Below are 25,542 nucleotides of genomic sequence, written 5' to 3'. Positions count from 1 at the left end.
AATCAGACGCAGGAATAAGAGTAAATTGAAGCCGTATTAAAGCCTGGATCAGTATTTACAGCTCCACATATTGGCTTCAACATCTGAGATGAGACACTTCACATCTCTCTCTCTCTCTCTCTCTCTCTCTCTCTGGATTTCTCTATGTGAAATACACAGATGAAGGTTCTCCATCATCACAACACATTTCCATATACCTTTTATTTTCTATAGTCGATAAAAAATGACAAAATTAAAGAATCTTTTTGAGAACGTAATTTCAACCAAAGCACTGACTTCAGTATCACTTAACATTACTTAACAGGTATGTTTTTATATCTGCCTAGAATGATCCTCTATATTAGAAGTGGCCCACATAAGTATTCACACCTCTTTTTGAGAAAACACAAACTGGTTGCATAAAATAAAAATGACACACAATGACACACAATGTCCTCAAACTTAAGATTATTTAATAATAGAATTTTGTTTCTCAAGAACAAGTGCTATTCATCTCCAAGGGAAGATCATACATTTGCTCAAATACTATTTACAAAAATCATGTATGTATGAAATCAATCAGTCAATCAATTAATCAATCAATCAATCAATCAATAAATCAATCAATCAATCAATCAATCGATCAATCAATCAATCTATTCAGCATCCTAATATTATGCATTATTTGTTTTGTTTACGAGTTTGAATATGCAAAGGTGCCAGTAATTTTGCATTTGATGGTTTTTAATCATTTATGATCTAAAAACAATTTGTGGATGTAAAATCTTATAAAATCGAGCGCATCTAAGAGGCATAAAGTTGAGTTGACAAAAAAAGAACTGCTTAAATGTTATAAAAAGAAAAATGTATTCAGTAAGGAATAAAACACTCTGCGTCATGCTGTTATAGGAAAATAATCAATAATGGTGTAATGGAGTTACTCTTACCACCTTGACGTTGATGTCCTGACGTGTTTTATTCCTATTATACTAAAGCCGTTTGGCAACGATTCAACTTTTAAAAATTAAACTAATGTCAGAACGGCTGCTGTTAGATAAAATGAATCAACACCTTCTGACCAATCAGAATCGAGCATTCAACAGCACTGTGCTATAATATGCCATTATTACACGTGAACATTCTTGGTATAAATATAATTAATATAATTTGTTAAAAGAGTCAGGAATTAGGATACAGAAAAGTGTCATGGTTAGTAGGGTGTGTAAATGTGCCGGAGTGTGTGCGGAGGAGTCTTAATCCAAATTCTGTTACGGTCGGTTGGCTTTATTGCATTAGCATTAGCATTAGCATTAACATGGCAACCTTTCCTGTGGGGGAAGCTGCGGAATTGCTTAAGATCTATAAGACTCTGGAGGTCTGTATTTTGCCTGGAGTCATATGAAGACTCCTACAGAGCATCTGATTGTTTAGTGGGAGGGTTTAGGAGGTGTTTTTAACATGAGCGATGTCATGATTTTAATCTTTCGGTGTCTGGAAGGAGTGTAGGAGATGTTAGTTTATCCTTGGTGTTAAATAGGGGGTGTATACTTATTAAATAAACTGCAAACAGGAAAGCTGTTATAGAATTTTTTCCTCATTCCTCTCAGATTCCAGACCGAGCTCAATTACGATTTCCTGGAGATCCATGACGGCCCAAACCTTCTCTCACCTCTCATCGCCTCACTGAACGGCACTCAGGTTCCTCACTTCCTGTTCAGCAGTGGCAGCTTCCTGTATCTGCTCTTCACTACAGACAGCAGTCGCTCCAACAGCGGCTTCAAGCTCTTCTATGAGAGTGAGTTGGAGTGATTCACGGCCAGTGAGATGATCTGCTGATTCATGTCTGATGTCTGTTCCGTTTAGAGCATGAATCATAGTCCACCATCTAATCTCAATTCCTGTTTTTTTTTAATTGTCTGTCAATAAATTTGGTGAGAATGGTATTGAATTAGTTTTTGAAACAGCGTTAAATGATATGTTAAATGATTGCTGTGTATATACCTTGAGTTGAATGTTGAGTGCAACAGTGTGCATGCCCTTAAAACCAGTGCTTTAAATGCACTTGTGTGTGCAAGCTGACGGCTTAGCTGAAATTCTAATAGTGGTACGCGCAGCATGGAAGCTCATGTCCGACAAATTTAAAGCTTTCTTTTCCATATTTTCAAACTAACAAAGTACATTTATCCGCTTTCCTTACCGTCACTGTCCCGACCAGCCGACATCCCCGCAGCGATGACTCGTGAATGTATTAGTACTGATATAAAGCCCAGTGTCTCTGCTTTTTCTTTCTCTTTCTGCTGTTCCTGACTTTATTTTTCTCTCCCTTACCTACACCTCTTTATCTCTCCATCCCTTTACTGCATTTCTATCTCCTTTCCTACCTCTGTCCACTCTGTCTTCATCGCTCTTTTCCAAATCTTTTCTTTCCACATTATTGAATCTCTTTCCTACTCCTTCTTTTCTTTTTTTCTGAAATCCCTCCATCCCCTGAACCTGTATGCTTTCTGTCTCTTGATTTAATTCAGGCTAGCTTTATTGGCAAGACTATATTAAGTTACAGTATTGTCCATGTCAGACATCATTCCATTAATCAGTCACTGAACTCTTCTGTTTCTCCGTCGCCGTTGCTCCAGGCGTCACTCTGGACACACACTCCTGTCTGGACCCTGGTGTGCCGGTGAACGGAGCGCGTCACGGTCACGATCTGTCCATCGGCTCGATGCTGAGGTTCTCGTGTGATCCAGGCTACCGGCTGAGTCACGACGAGCCGCTGGTGTGCGAGAGAAACCACTGGTGGAGCCACCCCCTCCCAAGCTGCGATGGTACGACCCTATAATTCCCCCTACCACACTAGTTAACGATGTTAATTAAAATGTTGCACGAGTTCTCAGTTCTTGGCTATTTTTAATGACCCGATTTCTAACTAAATGTTGTTTTTTGACTAGCCGAGCGTCCAAGCTCATTAAAAGTGAAGCAGCTTCGCATGTGCAGCTCACAGTCTGTGTGTCCATACACGCGTGAAGCCTAGCAACTCTCGCTTATTCCCGAAGCAGCCTGTTATGCAGGTCTGAGATGTCAGGCTTATTCAGTTTTAATGGCTTTATGTAATTATGTACGAATAAAAAATCAGCAGTAATATTTTGGAGAGGCTATAATGGCACCAGAGGGCAGGAAGCTGCTGCTGGATCACTGCATGGAGCATTATCCTGTTTTTGTTTTATTGTTATTCGTGGCACGGTTGTGCGTGACTGTGTGTGTGTGTGTGTGTGTGTGTGAGCGTGTGTGAGTGTGTCCGTGTTGTTTATTTAACTTCAGGCCAGGATGTAATATAATGTACATTCAAGAAGATACAATTAAGGGTTGAAAACCAACGGTCGGAAACAGATTTGGACCATTTGCTTGGCAGGAGAAACCAAAATGTGATATATTAGGAGGCGTAATGTGATATAGAAAGTACCAAATTTCTCACGAATGCAGAACTTTCTAGTGTAGCACTCGGCGCGGTTGCAGAATAATCTGGAATTAAGAGAGGAGTTGCAGTTTACTTTGTTTGTACAGCAACTTAGATTTGTTGTAGTATCCATCGTTCTTAAAGAACAAAATGGTTTAGACCAGGCTGGACAAATTATAGATTTATTAATTATTAAAAAAGTGCCGGTTTGCTGCCCAGTCCCGTGTTTTGGTGACATGATAATAACTCAGGGCGAGCTAGTTTGCTGGTCAAGTGCGTTAATATAGACTAACATAAACAAATGTGTACATAGTTATTATCCTCTTCTAACAAAGTATCTTAAGTAGCACATTGTGTTTATGACCTCGACAGAAAGTGTCAACAGTAAAAGTTGTTAGTAAAAGTTTGAGTTTTGGAGTTCTGTCCTCACTTCACTCTGAACCGGTAGGAGAGCTTTATATGACGGCTTTATGTTGGACTGCTCGGTTTCGTCAGTGTTTCCACAAACCTGTGTGCTCCTGATTCAGAAAATTACCCAATAATTAATCCACCTAGTAAAAATTGTGGTTTATGGCAACGTTTATTATGCATTAGGAATTCGTAACATAGTGCATTACATGCAGTTTTTGTAACACAATGTATCACCAGCGCTAAACTCGATCTTAGGCACATGTGTCCTGCCTTGGTGTTTTTCCTCTGATTGTACCAGAGATGATATTAGTCACAGAAAAAACATTCTCAGGCAACTTATTTGCACCTTATATATGTAGAATATCAACGTCCTGCCACAAGCATATGCATCATATCAATTTTTTTTTTATTTTTTCACAAATACAACTTAGGTATTATAAACAAGTTATTATAATTAGGTTATAATACCATATGTTTGTCAATAATCTATACTTATAAAGATGTCTTATAATGTGTTCTGTTAACAAACAGGCCTGTATAATGTATTATATCCATTGCTATAATGTATAATGCATTTTCATAAGTAATTATGACTTATAATCATGAAACATGACTTATAAATATGTTATAATGTGTTATAAATGTATTCATAGGCCAATATACATACATATGGCTTTCGTAGAAAGTGTTACCAAAACCATCGGTAGGCTGATGTGTGTAGTGCAGCAGATGGGGGATTAGGAACGAGTAGAGAAGTTTAAATGGAGCTAAACAGCAAATGAAAGTCAGTAAGGAGTTTTTTCTTCTCTAATTGCTGAACCTACTTGTCCGTGGGGCAACTGTGCATAAATCCGTCTAGTTCAGACATGAAATCTGCATGGCACCTGGACTGTAGGTTTGATTTTCCATATTTGTATGTTTCTTATATGAAACAGCTTCATGTGAAACATAGCTGAAGGTGAAAGTGAAGGTGAAGTTTCCTTTCTTTTTATGACCCATTTAAATTCAGCTCAATGATAACAATGCACGTTTTTTATTTATTCATTAAATTGAAGAACTAGCTTCAGAGCAGGCAGCAGAGAGAAATAACAGGGAGGCAGAGCAATCAGAGGATAATCGATAATCATCATTGTAATAAGGATTAGTCAAAGCCCAGGGTAAAAAAGGCTTTAATATATAAAAGTGAAATTGATATAAATAGAGCTCAACTCATTTAACTGATTGAAAAAAGACCTAAATGCTAATGTACCTACTCTTAAATCCCAGCATCTTTACAGGGATAAATATCTAGCTACCTTTTTCTTCCCTTTTTTTTAAACCCACCCTCTCTGGACGATATATTGGTTGATATACTGTTAGCAATATAAAGGCTTTTTTTTATTTTTATTTTTTTAGGAACTATTGATGCCAGTCCTAAAAGAGTGAAATAGAGAGATAGAAAACGAGGATGGAATAAAAAGGAAGGGAAAAAAAAGGAAATCAGAAGAAATGTTTAAATGAATAAAAAAGAATAACTATACTAATAAATAGAAAGGAAATAATTTTTAGAAATGTACTTTTTTCAATTATTTAGGTAAAGCTAATGATTAGAGCTTTTGGGGTAAAGGGGAAAGTTTTCCCAGTAAAAATGTATGTTTAATATTCAAAACTGTTACTAACTGTAACTTTATCATAAAAGTTGAAGTTTCATTAAAAGTATGTGATTTAAAACATGATCAGAACACCAGTCTGAAGGATAAGGCTTCATTGTAATTCCGGTGCTGTTTGAGAGGTTGAGATTCAGAAAGTGTGTGTGTGTGTGTGTGTGTGTGTGTGTGTGTGTGTGTTGTACAGCTCTGTGTGGCGGTGATGTAAAAGGACCCGACGGAATCATCTTGTCTCCCGGGTTCCCGGAGCTCTACCCCAACTCATTAAACTGCACGTGGACGGTGGAGGTCAGCCATGGCAAAGGTAGAAAAACACACACACACGCACACACACACACACACACACACGCACACACACATCTTTGTCAGTTAAACATAATTAGGATTTCATTTACCTTAATGCAAGCAAATAAATAGCATTAGTGGAAATCGCAATTCTCTCATAACTCTCATGCATTCCCTATTAGTTTCCTGTTACACCATAATGACTGTATAATATTCTTTAAGATGAATAACTAAATAATAACCTCAGGTTTTCAAGCTGCTAACTGAATTTTCATTACTTTTGTATCAGTTATTCTGTTTTCGAGAACTATTCGAATTTCCGTATGGCAGATTACAGCATGAGTTTTATTAAAGACATAGAATTAAATAGAATTAAATTTGTTTGAAGAAAATGTATTTCTTTAAACAGAATAAACTTTATAGTTTATCCTATTTATTATATTTAAAATACAATGATTTTTGTGTGAAAAAGATTAACTGTATAGTGCTTCAGTTAAAAAAAATAAATAAATAAGCTCAGTAATTTTTAAAGAAAAGTACCAGACGGGTATCGATATCAGCTGATGCTCAAGGTTTCAATATCAGCATCGGAAGAGAAAAAGTTTTATCATGCTACTTCTAGTTTTAAATCGATTAATTTTTCTAAATATTAACCAAAATGAGTTCAATGATCAAAATCTGTGTTATATTTATTACATTCCATGAGTAAAAATAAATAACCCCTAGCTAAGTTATTGTTTGTTGTAATTCACTAGCAAAATACCACTACTGTTACTTCTACTACAACTGCTACTACTAATAATAATAATAATAATACTGCTACTACTACTACTGCTACAACTGCTACTACTACTCCTAATAATAATAATACTGCTACTACTACTGATAATAATAATACTAATACTACTGGTACTACTACTACTAATAATAATAATAATACTGCTACTACTACTACTGCTACAACTGCTACTACTACTCCTAATAATAATACTGCTACTACTACTGATAATAATAATACTAATACTACTGGTACTACTACTACTAATAATAATAATAATACTGCTACTACTACTACTGCTACAACTGCTACTACTACTACTAATAATAATACTGCTACTACTACTAATAATAATAATACTAATACTACTGCTACTTCTACTACTAATAATAATAATACAGCTACTACTACTACTGCTACTACTACTGATAATAATAATACTAATACTACTGGTACTACTACTACTACTACTAATAATAATAATACTAATACTACTGCTACTTCTACTAATAATAATAATAATACTGCTACTACTACTACTGCTACAACTGCTACTACTACTACTAATAATAATAATACTGCTACTACTACTGATAATAATAATACTAATACTACTGGTACTACTACTACTACTACTAATAATAATAATACTAATACTACTGGTACTACTACTACTACTACTAATAATAATAATACTAATACTACTGGTACTACTACTACTAATAATAATACTAATACTACTGCTACTACTACTACTAATAATAATAATAATACTGCTACTACTAATAATAATAATAATACAAATACAACTCCTACTATTACTACTACTAATATTAATAATAATAATAATAATAATAATAATGATAATAGCACAGGCTTACTGAAACTGGACAAGAGTCGAGCCTGATGTGGTCTTCTGTTGTTGTAGCCCATTTGCCTCACTGTTTGACACTGTTTTGTGCATTTTGTGCTCACCACGGTTGTAAAGAGTGGTTATTGTAGTTATATACATATACAGTTATATAGAGCATGCTGGCTTGCTATTAAAATGAAATCTGTCCATTTTTTTTTATTACTATTTATTAAAATTTGAGAATTAGATCTTTCCCCTGTATCCAATTATAAGTTTTACTTTAATGCTTATTTTTTTTCTCTTAAAAACTTTTTTTGTATATAAATCAATGTGCCCTAGGCGTGCTTTGGAACCGATTTTGCAGTCCCCGCTGCCATGTGAGCTTTTTTCCTCTCTCCTTGCTCAACTAACTGATGATTTGGCACTCGTTCCTGCTCAGGCGTTCAGTTCACCTTCCATGCTTTCCATCTGGAGGATCACCACGATTACCTGCTGGTGACGGAGAACGGCAGCTTCGCTCAACCCCTGGCACGTCTGACAGGCTCACAGAGACCCCCGACTCTCAACGCCGGTCTCTACGGCAACTTCCGAGCCCAGCTACGCTTCATCTCCGACTTCTCCATCTCCTTCCACGGCTTCAACATCTCCTTCACTGGTGAGAAAGAGACAGACACCTAATCAAAGGCTAATAATAAATAGATTCTTAAACTGTGTTGTTATTTAACAAATAAAATCATTGATATGGTGAAGTTTTCTAGAATGAGACATGTCTTTAGAATTTATGGAAGGAGTCTCCAGTGTCAGAAAAAAGAGACGCTGATTAGGGAATATTCATGTGTAGCTGTTATAATGTAGGTGATAACACAAAACAGTTGTTTCAAGAATGTTCCATAACCTTAAGTGTAACTATAAATGGATAAAAGGTATATGTTCTTTAATTTAAAAAATGTAATTTTTGGCAAACTATTCTGTAAAAAACTTTCTCTGAAATAATTGCTTTAATTTAAACTTCATAAAAAGTATATATTTTGGGATTTTTTTAATGTAAAATGTAAACATTTTAAAGCAGAAATCTATTATTATTATTATTATTATTATTATTATTGTATACTACTACTACTACTAGTATTACATAGTAGTATTATACTACTATTATTATACTACTGCTATAATAATAATAATGATAATAATAATTGTTGTTTATTTGTAATTTTTTATTTTATTTAATTGGCCTATTCACCTCTATTCACCAGGTTTTCTCTCTTTTTCTCCATAAATGCACATATTCTCATCACACTCACCTTAAAGGTGTTTTGGCAGTATATATATATATATATATATATATATATATATATATATATATATATATATATATATGTATATTAATTTGAAAAAAGTCTGTAATATTCCTCTAAGCCCCAAACACTGACATTCTCAGTCTTAAACTGGAGTTACTCGCTGCTACCTGACATTAAAGGGTTTATCTGCAGTATGAATTTCAGTCACTGCAGGGGGTTAAACTGGATTTCTCTGCACCGTGCACTCTTGTATCTCCGGCGATAAGCCACCGCACCAGCTCCTGAACACCTTGCACGCATTGATAAAATGAAATCGGTCGGCAACAGCTTGAGGTCCGTCTCGTCTCAGCTGCTGATCTGGAGCTCGGGACTTATCAGTGGCACCTACTGGATTTAACACCCTAGGGTAATAAATCTGAGACGTAACCGTGTGCATATATGATGTCAGATCGCTGCTTGATCACTGCTCCCTGATAAAATAGCTTGGGGTTAAACCTGGACTGGCAAAATAGACTTATCTAAATTTTAATGGGAAAAAAAGACAAAACTCCCCAACAGCTACTTTCCTGTTGAGATAAAAAAAAAAGCCTCAGAAATTCATGAGCACTTTAAATCCTTAACCCGTGCGCCTACGGTTAAACATCGCTCGCTGACAAAAGGGCTCTTTGCTCGAATGAGAGGCTTTAAGGACTCCGGCAGTGTACTTTTAAAAGACCCGCACACGTGAGCAGGCAGTCAAGAAGGTGTAACTAATATAGTAGTTTGTAGCAAACTACTACACACTATTTAAACGTCTGCTTTAATGAATAATCATGAAAGATTTGTGTATTAGCATATTTTTTTGATCTGAGGCTGGATGTTGACCTTCTGCTGCTGATTGGACATGTTGACGCATAATGCAAGAAATTTTCAGCCGTTTTTTTAGCCAGCGAGGTCTACAACATTGAGAAGCAAAAAGCAAATTGATCTTTGGCGGATTGTGTTTGTCATGCTAACTCTGCCCTGGGTTGTAGCATGCAGAGCACGCTAAGCTTTCCACTGGGAGGTGAAGGAAACTGATTCAGTGGTCATGGAAAGCCAAGGCTTGGTTTATTTTTTTTTTTATGATGATGATGATTTTTATTTTTTCTACAAAAAACCCTCAGGCGAACCCTCAAAGCTCCTCGGATGTGTGAAGAATGAACATTGTTGTGGCCTCACAGTGATACGGTGTTAAAGCTTGGTGCACAGGCATCCAAATGGTGCAAATTGATGCACATTAGCACCCACGGAATGTTGGCGTTGTTAGCCTGGTGTTTCATTTGCACCCGGGTTACTTTATGAATCATGACAGGAAATGCTGCAAGTGGCGGAACTAGCTTTTCCCCAAAGCCTTCATGGAAGGTACTATAGTAGAAGAGAGCTGGTACATTTGTAATGTTTTTTTGTTTGTTTGAATTTGGATTTTTTTCTCATTTATCTCCCCAATTTGGTCACCTGCCAATTTCCACGCACTAGCCAGCCCAACAGCTTCCAACTGCAGAGTCTGAAGGCTAACTACCACATGCATTGTATCCGTTCTGTCTTTCATAATTCTAATAACATGATAAATTGAAGTGACAATTTATGAAATTTTTAACAAATCTGTCTTTCTAAGAAAGAATAACAACATCCATCCATCTATCCAGACATCATCTGTACGTACTGTCACAATAATATACTTGTAAGATGAATACTGCCAGAACCTGTGGATAAAAGCTTCTTTGTAGCATTAATTTTGTGTTTCTGTGTGTATTTTCCCTCAGAGTATGATCTAGAGCCATGCGAGGACCCGGGTGCGCCACGATTCGGCGGCCACAGCAGCAGCAGCTTTGGCGTGGGCGATTTGGTGACGTTCTGGTGCCTGCCAGGTTATCGGCTGCAGGGCCCACAGGGCATCACGTGCCTGGGTGGCGGACGGCGCACATGGAGCGCCCCTCTGCCAAGGTGTGTGGGTACGTGGTGAGCCGCTTTCATTCGCTTAGATGTCTCAAGCTGAACAGCTTCTTCAGGGTTGCATTGAGGCACGGCGTAGTTTAGTGAAGTTTAGACCTTGGGGTACTTTTACAGAGCTTTCTGGGGCTTGAATTTTTTTTCTGCTCCATCCCAAGGGTGTTGATTTGGTGTTAGCATGGCATATTCTGATGTCTTTATATCAGCTAAGAGTCCAAAACTTGCTGTCAAAGTGTGCAGTGCCTCGAATGCAACTCATGAGTGACAAGGTCGTGTCCCGGGTTTTTGTACAAGGAATATGTGACACTAGTACATCTGTTACTTATGTCAGTCATAGACACTTATTTTTATGTCCTGTATAACATTATTTTACACCATACGTTCCTCTGACTTTGTATCGATCTGTCTGTGTTTCTCAGCTGAATGTGGATCGACTGTTTCCCAGAACACTGGAGTTCTGCTGTCCCCAAACTACCCTCTGAATTATGAGAACAACCACGAGTGCGTTTATAACATTCAAGTGCAGAGAGGGAAAGGCATCAACATTACGGCAAGCAGCTTCCGTCTAGCTCAAGGTGACATCTTAAAGGTAAGCAAAGCAGCAAGAAGATCTCTCGTGAAGGATGAGGGATGCTTAGCGAATGCTTTTTTTGACACTATGCATACGCTAAGTGCTTATTTTGCAATTTGTTCCTTTATCCAGGACCCAGAGCTATCAGAGCATAGCATAGCTATTACTAATACTTAAGTGGTTGAGACGTAGTGTAGAATAATCTATGTTGAAAGGAGGTAGAACCATTTTACTGAGCAATTTTGACGCATAAAATCCATCTGTTATTGGAAGTTACTCATCACAGTGTCACCTCAGCCTTTAGTGTGCCAAGTGCATAGATGCAAACTATTTTCTAGTTTAATGCTCATGTTCTCTTTGGGTCAAAGGTATCCAGTTAGAGGTACATTTAACACACGGTTAATGTGCAGTTAGCAACATGAAATGCATGACAAGACTTCGCAATGAAAGACAGAAACAGCTGTTGTTTTGTTATTGCTGTTGTATTTATTTATTTAATTTATAGTAACACTTTAATATAATGTTTGATCCTAAACTATTTATAAGCAAGTGATGTGTAGATTACTAAATAAAGATGCATAATAGTTAATCAGTTCTATAATGATCAATTAATTAATAATCAATCTGCAATTTTTGAAATACTTTTTAAATAAAATTTGTCGAATTTTAATCACGGGTCTCTTTTTGATTTATTAATGTATTTAAAAAGCAAATCATTAGGAAGGAAACTTCTAGTATAGAGATTTTAAATATTAATACATTATCTAAATAATTTTAAATGTTATACCATATTTAATAATTATGTGTTCACTAAAATTAATCAGTAATCATTAATTATTAAAATACATATTAGTAAATTAGGTTTGTTACCAAATATTAAAGTGTTACCACAGTATTTATGAAGTTGCACAACTTTAAATTACTATTAACCTTAATAAACTATGTATTACCTGATTATAAATAGTTTATCAACGAACCTTAAGGTAAAGTGTTACTGATATTGTTTATGTTGATAATAATTCGGGTGAGGAATTTTATAATTAAATTGCTCTGAGTAGGAATAGGAAATCTGTTGCTTTTATCCAATAAGTAATAATTAGTTCTACTCAATCTAATTGGTGTTTATTTCCTGGGTTTCTCAGATATATGACGGACCGGATAACACAGCAGACGTTCTCGGAGCGTTCTCCAGTTCCTCCATGTTGGGAGTCACAATCAGCAGCACCTCCAACCATCTTTGGCTGGAGTTCTTCTCGGATCAGGACGACACTGCGGAGGGCTTCAAGCTCAACTACAGCAGTAAGGACTCCATTTAGCTTCGCTTTTTACTCGACAAAACTAAACAAATTTAAGACAACATGAGATAACAATGATAATGTCTGTGAGGGGCTTTCAATTCCAAGAATTGTATTGTTGTCACAAAACCTTGTTTTCTTCCTGGCTTTCATCAGGTCCTTATAGCACACGCTTGTGGCTTACATGGTAGTTTGTATACAAGTATCTATATCCCTTGGAGCAAATTCTTGTTTCTATTTTTTGTTTCTTGATTTGCTGTTTCCCAAGTTCCATGTTTATTATTTTCAAGTTTCACTTGCTCATTTGCATTTAGTGTTTGATGACCTCCAGAAATCAGTTGAATACTCAAGTACATAGTGCATAGTACAGTATATAAAGCATAGTATGAAATTTAAGGTGTGGCTTTTGACTTCCTGATTCTTTCTTTCGAAAGTTCTTTGTTTTACTTCCTAGCTTCATGTCTTTTTGTAATTTTCAGTTTCTGACTATGACCCGTATTTTGGGTATGATTCAACAGCACCTGACACGACTTCGCACTTTTGACCAAAAACAATTCCCAAACAAAAATCTTCTCTGTGTGATGAGGGATAATGGGGTTCAGTGAGGTCAAAGAGATGAGTCTCTCTCTCTCTCTCTCTCTCTCTCTCTCTCTTGATCTGTTTCTCTCTCACTTATTAGTCTCTCCCTCACTCCCTCAGTCTCTCACCTCAATTTCACATAATGGAAAATATAATCTCAGTTAATTTTCATTCCTTAATTAAGTTATTCATTTCATTATCAACTTGGACTCTGTTGTAATACGACCCTTCTGTCTTGCGCCTAACTTGCTTTGCCTGGAATTATAGGTCCACCTTCAGCATCGACTGTGGCTTGTGCCATATTATTTGAAAGTTTAATCGAGCAGCTAGCATGACTTTGCCATTATTATGGCTCATGATACATACAGCTTTTGTGGCTTTGTGTGAGAAAAACTGCTCATGAAGCTGTTTTAGGCTGCATCAGAGCTGGATGAATCTGTCACAGATTCCCCCAGTTGCAGTTTTTTGTCTTGGGGTCATGTAATGTTCTTGTGTTTTCCATGTGCCTTTGTTTCTCTTCTAGTCCTGTCTCTACTCCTGTCCTGTCATTGGTGTGTTACCTGATTGTGTTCACCTGTTCTGTGTTAGCTCATTAATTAGTTTGTCTGTTGATACCCTGCTGTAACTTCGTCTCTTTGCGAAGTCTTGCTATACCTTTTGTCCGATAAAACCAAGCCTTCTTCACGTCTTCTCTATTTCTTGGTTTTGATCCTGCTTATGTTTTCCTTTTTATAGTATGGATTATCCTGTTTTAATGCGATTCTTGGATTACCCTAAAGAAACGAAGCAAATTTTGATTTTAAACACTTGAGTCCTGCCTTCAACAGCCGTGCACTATAATCAGTATTAAATCGTATTTCACTCTTGATTGTTTTACATACTGTGTCAGGTTTCACATGTTTTTGAAAAATATCTGCATTTCCTCCATAGCTCTTTCCTCAGGCAGGGTCATGGTTCGTCCCCACTCGAGCTGATTAGTTTTTTAAATGGCCCCTTAGATGAAAATATTGATTCGACCGAGGGAATATGACAAGGTAAACAAGGATATTGAAACGGAGCCAGATACACCTGAAAGTTTGAAATGTTTGAAAAGTTTGAGCTTGTCATAGTTATTATAGTTGTATGTGAAATTGATTAGAGTGCCTCTCAAGATGAAAGAACCCTGATTACGCTTGATTCTACCCTCTCCAGTGCTGGTCCAAGTCTGTCAAAATATTTGTCATTGTGGAGAATTACATAGAGTATATCAGCGTACTGAAGGAGGGAAGTTACGTGTTAGGGGGAAAGATTGGCCCAAATGTAGATCCGATCTGATCGTAACCTGATCATCGTGCCGCTGATAGACTGAATGAATCTATTGTCTGTTCTAGAGCAAATCAGCCTCAGCCTTGCATCTCACTTTTTCATACCATTCTGTATACATATATTAGTGTGTGTATAATCTGATGTGGCTTCCAAAAATGAAGTCTTATCAGGTCTTTGAAAGGCAGTGGTGTTAGCCTTGCTAACACATTTATGAAACTGATGTAGGAACCTCCCAAAATAATGCAGAAATGGGAGGTGTGATTGATTACATACAGTATACGGTTTGATATGCTAAAATTTGTGCAATTAGCATCAGCCAATGGACCTGCTTGTCCATTGGGGTGCTTTTGTCATGCAGATCTGGCAACCTGCTCGTCACACATACATTATCTAACTGAAATACAACAAACAAACACGACTTTTGTGACATAGGTATCTTTCTAAAAGTTATAGAAAACACATTTTATCCTTGCAACTCATTCTGTCCTCTTTTCATTAGGGGATCAAATGGCATATCATCTATACCAATACACTCCACACCATTTATTTGGTCTAATGCAAGAGTTCTCATAAATACGAACTTTATGTTCTTATAAAACATTGCCCTAAGTGTTCCTGCACCCTGCAGAAATAGATTTATGTCTATAAACCCAACAAGCTGCACAATTCCCTCTATTTCTATCCAGACATGGTACACAAACTCCATAATGCCATAATGCTCAGTCATAACAGCACACCATTCCACACACTTCTCATTTTGGCTAAGGCTATTGAAATACTTTCACTCTTGAATTTGTCTGTTTAATTCTATTACCACATGGCAGAATGCAGTGAGTTTCATTCCAGGGTGTTTTTGCAATACTTTTCCTCCGGGACATCAACTCCTGATGGGCCTGGTGCAGATCGTCTCACTCACACCTTTCCTAATGAGTTAATTAGGCATGCTGCTCGCTCGTTAAGCTCTGATTAACTCATAATGGTTTGAATGATATTATTTGTGTCCCTATTTATTACAATTACTTGTACAAAGGACATCCTATTTGATTGTAATTTTTAATTATAAACACTGGAAACTTCCTGTCAGTGTTGGTTAAGCCACGGTGGTGTTTACTGTAATATTTTCCTACCTTCTTACTACGCCAGGCATCTACATCCCTGTCTCTAGGTCACATGACTTGATACTAGCAAGTTCATATTCTGAGTACTTGAGTGGAATTGAACAAGCGGCTTAAATAAAAGTGAATATAAATCACTAAATAATGTTTTCTCTAGCGATGTGAAGAACCTTGGATTCCTCTCTTTCATTCCGTAAAGCGGATAAGGCTTAATAGCAAATTGTCAGATCATTATAGCTCTAAAGGAACATCCGTACTTCACACTAACATCAGAAAGCTCTGGAAACAGTAGAGCAAAAGAGGGCCACCTGGTCAAAGGAGGGCTAAATGTTTGCACATAGCTGATAATTCCTGCTTAAGATTTATATTTTTGTTTATATTGATGCTGAACCCAAAGTGTACTTTGTTATTGCTTTTACAGAAATAAAGACTAACTTTATTTCTCACATTATTTCTAATGACCTCAAAAAGGTCCCACCATTAAGCCTGCATGCATATTTACATTTTCTTAATATTATTCTGTCCTGCTTGTGTTTCTGACATAGTTATTTCCATGGTTAAAGTAATAAACTTACAAAGAGCTCCCTTTTCATCCTTACTAAGGTTTTATTCCTTTAACTATGAGAATAACCTTGAATCTGGAGCATAAATTTCTCACACCATTAACATTATGCTTAGCATACAAGTCAGGCACTAACTTAATTCAATACAAACAGGAACGGTCATGAACACTTAAAGCCAATTCACAGCGGACATGTTTCTGAAGCATTTTTAGATGCCTTTTCACCAGCATTTTAATCCACAGTGACATGTAAAATGCCAGACCACACATTCGGCAGCGTTTTCTTTCTCCGCTTGTAAGTGCGTGTAAGTAAAGCACAAACAAAATCACACACATCCACTTTTCATATGCTGTGGACATTATTTAAAACCATCATCTGCAATGGTGTCATTTTTGTGCAGTGTGTACTTGTATAGCAACTTGTCTTACTATAAGGGTACTCGTTGGTAGCCAAAAAAATATGCATATGCTGTTTATTCATTCTCCTGTAGTCACAATTTTAAGTGAACTGTATTTAATTAGAGCTGGACTAGTCTCGCAAGTCAGACCTCTAGCCTCGAGTTTGGAACATTTTGTAAATAACTGTGGACAAGAAACTCCTACTTTCACAGAATGAAGCAGTTTGACTGACATTGCAGGCAATCAGCAACAGACTTTTTCCTGCTAGCACACACCAATCCGCAAGACCATCTTGTTTACTTATCAAGTGCTTCACACAACACTGTTGAATAACATCTAAACATGGTATTCTATGAATTAATTTTTCAATCCAGTGACTGCATGCTGTTTCGAAAAGCTGTCTCATTGTTAGGATCCCAGATTGCACCCTTTATGATTCTGAAGCTTGTGGCCAGAAAAGTGTACAAAAGATATCGGATGCATTGTATGAATCCCATGGTTGACGCGTCTGAGGCTGAGACAGAGAATGTTGTCACTGCTGTAGATATAGCTATTACTTTTGTTGCTAAAATTGGTTTCAAGCCTGAAGAGTGAAAATAAGCCAAGGTGTTGGACGTACATGGTTTTCTAGCTTTTCTATTCTTTTTTTTTCTTTCAGGCGTGAATGATGACATGGGCTCTTTATTTTCACCATAAATATGTCCATGGACATTTTCACAATTAGCTCCATATTCTTTTTTAGTTAATTATTTGCCTGCCACAGTCATCGTAATGCAAGTATAGGAAAAGGTATCTACTATTATTTGCTTTAGAAAAAACTCCATATCTGTTTGATATGATGCTCCACATCGCTTTTCATCCCATATCATTGTATAAGATGTGGTTGAGACTGTACAAATTTTTGGAACTGTGTAAATGAATTCTGACAAAAGGATACCCTTTTTTCCCCAGCAGCCTAACAGTTATCCACTGTCTTCAACATTTGGCCATGGCTCTAAAATCATGCATTTTAACCCACTCTAGATAACAGAATGGTCTTCCAGTGCCTCTGACAACAGCTCTTGCTTGAAGAATAAACTCAAATCCTCCAAAGCTGTTGAAACTATAAGTGGGCACATCCATGGCACAGTTTTCTTCAAACCGTGGAGCAACTACCTTGGTAACACTGTTCCATATTTCAGCGCACACCTCTCCTGTGCATGCCTGCATATGATTTTCCATCTCTGAAGGCATCCATAAGAGGCTGTTATCACCTCCATTGGAATTCCCAGAACTATACATCTGTGTGCAGTCACATTCAGTTTGGTTGTAGAGGGGACATATGTGAGGGAATTATTGAATCTATAAACTGTGAATCCTCATGTCCAAAGACTTCAACTCCATGGAGTGGTGTTTCTCCTCAGGAGTTGTACATTATGCAATAACTGTCAATCATTCTTGCTGCATCTGATAAAATACTGTCCCCAAACATCACAGCACAGCACAGAATAAAAAGTGTTCTTTAACACCAGAATAATCTAACTTTGGCTTTCTGATAAATGGTCATCCAGTTAACTGAGCTGAGGAAGGTGGTCTCGATTGTTTCTTTTGTTCCAATAGTTCTTTCTTTCTGTTTTACTTTATTATGCATTGTTCAGCAAGTCATGAAGAGGGTTTGCTATGTGGGAAAAAATTCTTGATGTACTGCCAAAAATACCAGTGAACTACAACATTTTTTATTCAACAAAAGTTCTTTAAGGCCTATACAAGCAATGGCAGCAATATCCATCTATGAATATATCCTGTTTTCATTTTTTCATCTTCAGTAAGCGATATATCCTAGTTAGAGTCCAGGTGAATTGGAATTCCCCAGAGCTATACATCTGTGTATAGTGGATCCTGGGAACATTGGGCACGAGGACTTGTCACTGGATCATGCACTCAGATATTCACACACACACACACACTCTCATTCACAGCATAATTCATGGCACACCTTGCTAGGACCCAGTCTGAGGTTAGGTCGCACAGCATAAGTAAAGGCAACGGATTATATGTAAGGTGGAGTGAAGCGAGTATTTGGTGCTCTAAGAGTGGCCGGGAATGAGACACACCAGGAGTAAACTCAAAAAGTGATATATTGGGATATAATACAGAACATATACATTTTGTATTTGAATTTCTGTACAACAACCAAGGCCAAAACAACAAAAAAACCCACTGTTTAGGGAACCAACTTACCTATAAAAGAAAACCAGAAAAACCAAAAGCCCCATTCATACAGGTCCCAGGGTATTAAGCACTGAAATGGAAATTCAAAACAAAACCAAACTTCAGTGCAATGTGGGAAAAAATGGCTTGTTGTACCTTTGCGTGAACTGTCACAGTTAATTTACCACTATTTGGCTTTCAGAATTTGAAGTGCATTAATTAAATTTGCAGTGAAAATCTGCTGTATTATTGATAAGTCCATGGACATTACACCACAAACCAAGAAGACCATAAAAACCATGAAATCTAAAACTATTATTTGCATTGTACATATTGACCATGGTGCACTGCTTTCAGATGGTGAATTAAACCTATAGCAAGTCCTAGTGTGAAAAAGTTGTTCATTTAAAAATGTCAGGGTATTTTTTTTTTTTGCTATTTTATGCAGAGAAATAGTAGTTAGGTGACAGTTTGATTCTTCCAAAAATTCTACACAGAACACAGAAAACCAAGTACAGCCAGTCCTTCAGATTGTCTTGTATATCAGTGATGAGATGTCGATCAGACGTGGAATTTTCTTTCAATTCTCAGTAATCACTGCAGAAGCAGAGACTCCTATCCTTTTTCCTGACAGGCTGTATTCATAAATAATTGCTTTTTTTTTTACTTGGTTATCCATCCTGCATTTTTTATTCAAAGGTTTCAGCACAGATATATACATTTATCTCACTCAGATATAGTCTTTCTAATGTATCTATTGCTGGAGTTATGAAATGCTATTCCGTTTTTTTCTGAATCAGAGAATATATACCACTCAACTCCCTGAATAGCAGTTTCACATTCCACTGGTGCATTGTGTCAGCTAGAACTGGATAAACTTCTACAGCAGCGCCCCATGGCTCTGTCTCATTACTGGCTCACTACTGTAATGTTTGGGGTTTTTTTTGCTTCACTTTTGTCCTTAGCTCCACAAGCCATGTTAGGGCTGCCGGGGCTGCCTGATTTATTTCTACCCATACTGCATCAGGTGGATATATGGATTTCAGTCTATAGATGTGACCTAATACTGTGTGTCATTAGGATAACAACATGTAACAATGTTTAAAGGATTTTGCAGAATGATGATTTAACCATTCCTCAGCTCCTCTGGCCAGTTTGAGGATTTATCAGAGACAAATTTTGATAAAAGTCATTTTTGCTTGGTTTGCTGCTGGTGAAATAATCACTCTCCGTCTTCTGGCTTTCACTGTATCCTTACTTAATTCACCACCATGCTTTGGAATGTCTCACTTTCTTTGCAATAAAAACACTACAGTAGTCTCTGCTGCAATTCTAGGTGGAAAATAATATACTCCACATTTTAATACACATTCAGTCAAATTATATCCAGCAGTGGACTCTGCTGGAGTAGCTGCCAGTACCAACTTTAAACAGTGGTAGTATATAATCTTTCGGTTCTCTCTACCTTTTATTTCTTTCCCACTACTGCCAATAAAAGAGTCAGGGAAACCTATTTGTTTTTCCAATTTCTTTTTTTCTAACTACTTCACCACAGGAGTTCAAAAGAATTCTTTGACTCTCAGCTCTCTGGGTTATAAGTTTCACACTTACGATGTCTGTAGTAAATGCCATTGACCTTCATGTCACTTTAGCAGAGGCACTAGAATTGTGCTGCTGGATTTCTGTCGGCACATTATGCCCCTTTGGTGCTTTGTTGTACAGTTTGGCTTTCCAGATCATTTAATGTCAGCTGTGCTCTCAAGAACTTCTTCGCTATCAATTCAGGACTTCAGTTTGATAGTTCTGAAAATACTGGGGGAGTTGTGAGTATACTGATGGTAGAGATCTGTTGAGCTATACTTTTTAAAATGATCTTTCAAAATTGTTTGTGGTTTTCAGAGGTAGTGGGGAGTTTCACTTCCAGCATGACTTGTTCGATTGATGCCTTTTACTGTTGCTGTTACTGACCAACATGACATCCACTGTAAGACAGCTTGTCTTTTTTGTTCTTGATCTCCTATTTGGCAAGTAATCTCAAAATCTCTATGGATTATTACTTAAAAAATGTAAATTTTTACTGGGGGACAGCTGGTATAAAGAAGCTAGCAGGGCTATGCCCCATAGTCTTTCAAAGATTAAAAGATTGCATTTTTTTTACATCCACATCAGATTATTTGCTGAGCACAAATTGTTCAATCAAAGTGCAAATGACCCAAAAGAACAAACTGTAAGTTTAGTGTTTTTACTTTGTGCAAAAGGGGAATGATTGAATGGGACAGTTTCATTAACTATTGATATATAGCAGATTTCTGAACCTGTTCTTTAGTAACTGCAGCATACTGTTTTTCTCTAGTCTGCAACTCTTTTATGGCACTCAGATGAAAGGCTCGACAAGTTCTGATCCCCATGAATTGCCTATTTACAAAAGTGCTGTGTGGATTGTTAACGCATTGGTCTTGAAAGCAAATTTGCTGTTAAAAGCACTGAGACCTACATTTATGAATTGATGTAATTTAAGCCACCAGTAGAGGGAAAAAGTGCATCAGCAACTAATTTCATTGCTACGATTTTATTCTGATGCGTAGTCCTACTGTATGTGCTGCAAAATACAGCTTAACAAGAATTTTACTCATTTTACTCATCTTGCTTGGACTCCAGTCTCTGGCTCATGTGTATGTTGTTATACTGTCTGCTCCTACACACAACACTGGCACTGCCATCCTCGTTGTTGGCTCCTGAATATCTGTTACACGCATAAAGAATGGAGCCATCCAGATCTTGCAAGGTTACTAATTCTTTATATTTACATGGGGTTCTGAGTGTTAGGGATTTGTGAATCAATATTGGGGTATAAATACTCCTGATCCTGACATTTTCCTTTAAGAATTGATCCTGATTTTTAGCTCTTTATCAGACTGAATATAGGATCAAGCTAAAAAGATGGTGCAGCTCTGCAAAGAAAAAAATAGTAAAAGTAGCATTGTAAATTAATTAGAAATTAATTTAAATATAGTGGTACCCAAATTAGTCACGTAAAATAAGATGAGTTACAGCGGAGGTGGCTAGAAGAGAGGAAGAAAACAGACAGATAGCTCATCTGAAGCCAAAGAAAAGCAGAGCTACTCGACAAATGCCTTCCAGAGATGCTAGCATTATGCAGGTACTGACTGTGATAATACTGTGTTATTTTAATCATCTGAACAGAAAGTAGAGACCATTTGTGAGGTGCACAATGTGCGGTCCTGTTATACAATCTTTGAATTTTGAATTTTTAATGACTGTTCTTGATTTTAAATTTTCTGTACCACAACCTTAATCAGAACATGAACAAATTAGTCATAGCTACACTCTTAGAAAAGGGTTCTTCGAAGGTTATTTAAAGGTTTATTGGTTTATAAAATAAATCAAATTATAAAATGGGAATTTACATCTTTAACCAGTATCATCTTTAGCAGCATTGCTGCCTCATAGCTCCAGGGTCACCAGTTCAATCCTGAGCTTGAGTTACTGTCTGTATGGAGTTCTGCTTGTTCTTTCTATGTTTCTGAGAATGTGTGTACATGGTGTCCTGCGATGGACAGGCGTCCCTCCGGGGTGTTTTACCCCTTATGCTCAGTGTTTCCTTGATAGACTCTGGCTCTAACGCTACCCTGAGCAGGATAAAGCACTTACACAAGATCACAGAACAAATGAATGCGTCAGTTTCCACACACTAATCCCCACTCTCTCTGTTCTTTTCTCAGGTTTTGAACTCTCTCACTGTGACGAGCCAGGCGTGCCGCAGTTCGGCTCCAAAGTGAGCGACCAAGGCCACTTTGCAGGAAGTGCTGTCACATACCAATGTGACCCAGGCTACACGCTCCATGGCAGCGGTTTGCTGAGGTGTATGACGGGTGAGAGGCGAACATGGGACCATCAGCTCCCTTCCTGCATAGGTATTTGTCCAAATATCTCAGGCCATCTGACTAACTTTAATAGCAACACACTTGAAAATGTTGTCTTATCTTCATCCAAGGTAACAATGGTATAAGCAATATTTATATAAATACTCAAAAATTGTCTTCTCATGCTTGTAATAAATGGAACAAGTGGAAATGTGACAGTAACTACAATTTTATAGCAATTTTGGATTTAGCCATATGCAAATTCTGCTTTGTTTATATGCAGTTCTGTTTTTTAATTTAATTGCATACACTTGGATGTTCTTCTGAATAATCAATGTTTATGATTTAATCCTGTTATCCTCTGTTTGAAAGATACCCAAAAGCTGAAGTGGATAAAGATCATGTTTTAGTAGATAGGGATAGTATGAGATTATGGCATGCATATGTTAAAAAGGATTTATATGTCACGCTGTGTGATTATACATGGAACACACGATGTTCTTTGATTATCCTTATGTCACTTTATAGTGTACAACTACTTGATTTATTTCTTTAATTCCTTGCACACCCTCATCTTAAAAGATCTGCATTTTGCCTCATTATTTTCGTTGCCAGGTTGAAGCAGTGAAGTGATTATAAGGGGAACATAGTGCTTACATAACTGCTAACACATGATGGCTAGGGTATTATATTTTCACTGCCTTCTTATGTGTTTTTAACATGTAACATTACAGAAATTACATTTAAATATTTTTAAAATTCTAAAAACTGTGAATTCTGTTTAATACTTATTATTAATAGAAAGATTACAGTCCATCCCCATTTTCTACTGGCTTTTGTTTCTATGATTTGTCTATATGATTATGATTCATCTGAAACTGAATTCCTTTTTCTTGATCCTTCATCTTTTGCTGTTCAAGTGAATTCAATTTTTCATCTAGCAAAGTCATATTTTGACTAATTCTCAGTGGATAGATGCTTTTTATTTAGTGTGCTGTGTTACTAATTGGTTTATATATATATATATATATATATATATATATATATATATATATATATATATATGTATATATGTATATATATATATATATATATATATATATGGCTTCTTAGTTCCTTTTATTCGAGTTTTTTCTGGCGGTGCTAGCTTTTAGACCACACTACATCTTTCTGCTCACTCATTGAAAGTTGGTGTGCATAGTTATTTTACAGCTCCCAACTTCTTATTTCTTATATTCTTAACTTCTTAAATTCACTATAGTAGCCTATATCATAAGGCAAGTGTGATAGTCTCTTGAATTAATTTTGTTTGAGTCAACAGACTTATTAATGTAGTCCTTTCCCCACCAAAATCTATGATCACGAGCAACTCCTGGTGTAATGGCCAGATCATTACTCTGAGAGCCCCCCCTTAGTAGTCAGAGCACTTGGGCATGTGCCCAGTCAGTAATCTTTCCCCAGTATATACAATCAGCCTAAACAGTCGATACAGTTATCTATTGTCTGGCTGTTACAGTTGACCTCATTCTGTAACAATTAGTCCTGCTAGATTCAGGAAAAATGACATACACCGCAAAACAACGCAGACGTATAGAAGATCCATGCTACGCTGCTCTAGCTGGGAACTCATTCACTGCATCACTAGTCTCTTGCATGTCGGCTTCTTCCTGTTGACAGTCGATGCTAAATGTAATTATTCAGATTTGCAACCAGAGCAGTAATGAGACTTAATAAGTGATATGTTCTTTTGTCCAGAATTTCTCAGCCTCATCCATTCTGTAACGCCACATCATCGTCAAAATGACTGCACAGCTGGTTAAAGCATTTCCGCCCGTTTTCACTCAGCTAATTATTTTTTTTTCCATCATCTTCAAAGAAGCTTACATGCAATACAATTATGACTTAGCTGCTGTTAGCTGCTGTTAGCTGCTGTTAGCACTGATGGTCCATATGTGGCTTTGAAAGCTGTGTTTATGACAAGCACTATGATAAGTATGATTATGGTAGCTTTTTTCCCCCTAGATGATGAATGCACTGGTCTCCTGCTTCCAGAGTGGGTCTGGGCTCATATATAACACAGATAGGTTTTTAGCCTTAATTAACCGTGGAGCAAAGAAGTGCACTTAAAGCATGATGCTGTGCCCATGCATAAACGCCTCTAGCCTTCACACACATTAACACACTCGTGGAAGAGGCTGGTGTGTGATCATAAATCTGGCAGAAGTAAAAGAGATTTTAAAAAGCCCACAGACATTTCATCAGAACATTATTAATATAAAAAAATGTACCGCATAGAGTAGGGTCTAAAACTCCAAACCCATGAATAAGAATTAATTAAGAATTATTAATAAACCATTAATTAAAAATCAGGAATTTATCACATTTAAAACAGCTTTTCATTCAAGTAAACTTTTTATTATATATTACAATGTAAAATTGCTTTAAGAAGACAAAATTAAACATTTGAACAACAAATGATTTTCCCTCTTATCTATTACCTGCAATAAGTAAATTAAAATAAGATTTTATTTTTATGCAAAAAGTATGCAATTTGTCACAATTTGACTCATTTAAACATATTGCTGCACTTATTTTAAACAATTATTAAGGTTTTATTATAAATATTGTCTTTTTAATTCAATTTAATCACAAATGCAATTAGTCAAGGATTAGTAAAGGATGATGAAATATAATATAATGTATATATATATACAATATAATGACAAATTATTTTTTAGTATAAATTATTTTAGTATTTATTGATGAATTTTTTTTAAATAAGCTGAATTATTTTTGAATTGCAATGCACTGCCATTGAATCACCCTATTAAGCTATTACTATGCTACCACCACCATGTTTCACCATACATACCAACACATCTGATTCTCCTCAAGTTGCCTTTACCTGAAAGGAATTTGTCCAGACAAGGAAAACAAGAAATGTCAAGACTTTAAACTGTAACATTGTCG

The 25,542-nt window shown here is 36.6% G+C and overlaps 1 protein-coding gene across 4 annotated transcripts in view; it reads left to right on the top strand.

The window, feature by feature from the left end:
- csmd3a (CUB and Sushi multiple domains 3a) overlaps positions 1-25,542 on the top strand; it is a 237,373-nt gene that overhangs the window by 81,605 nt on the left and 130,226 nt on the right. For all 4 annotated transcript variants that reach the window (XM_026924403.3, XM_053228098.1, XM_053228099.1 and 1 more), the window contains exons 17-24: positions 1,587-1,774; positions 2,613-2,801; positions 5,675-5,791; positions 7,843-8,058; positions 10,486-10,674; positions 11,092-11,261; positions 12,386-12,542; positions 22,432-22,623. In XM_026924403.3, coding sequence (XP_026780204.3) covers positions 1,587-1,774; positions 2,613-2,801; positions 5,675-5,791; positions 7,843-8,058; positions 10,486-10,674; positions 11,092-11,261; positions 12,386-12,542; positions 22,432-22,623 — 1,418 coding nt within the window. The remainder of the gene's footprint in view (positions 1-1,586; positions 1,775-2,612; positions 2,802-5,674; positions 5,792-7,842; positions 8,059-10,485; positions 10,675-11,091; positions 11,262-12,385; positions 12,543-22,431; positions 22,624-25,542) is intronic.

Source organism: Pangasianodon hypophthalmus, chromosome 22 (genome assembly GCF_027358585.1).
Source record: "Pangasianodon hypophthalmus isolate fPanHyp1 chromosome 22, fPanHyp1.pri, whole genome shotgun sequence".
Classification (NCBI taxonomy): domain Eukaryota; kingdom Metazoa; phylum Chordata; class Actinopteri; order Siluriformes; family Pangasiidae; genus Pangasianodon; species Pangasianodon hypophthalmus.
The sequence above is the reverse complement of the archived record's forward strand: the minus strand, read 5'-3'. Positions and strand labels throughout refer to the sequence as shown.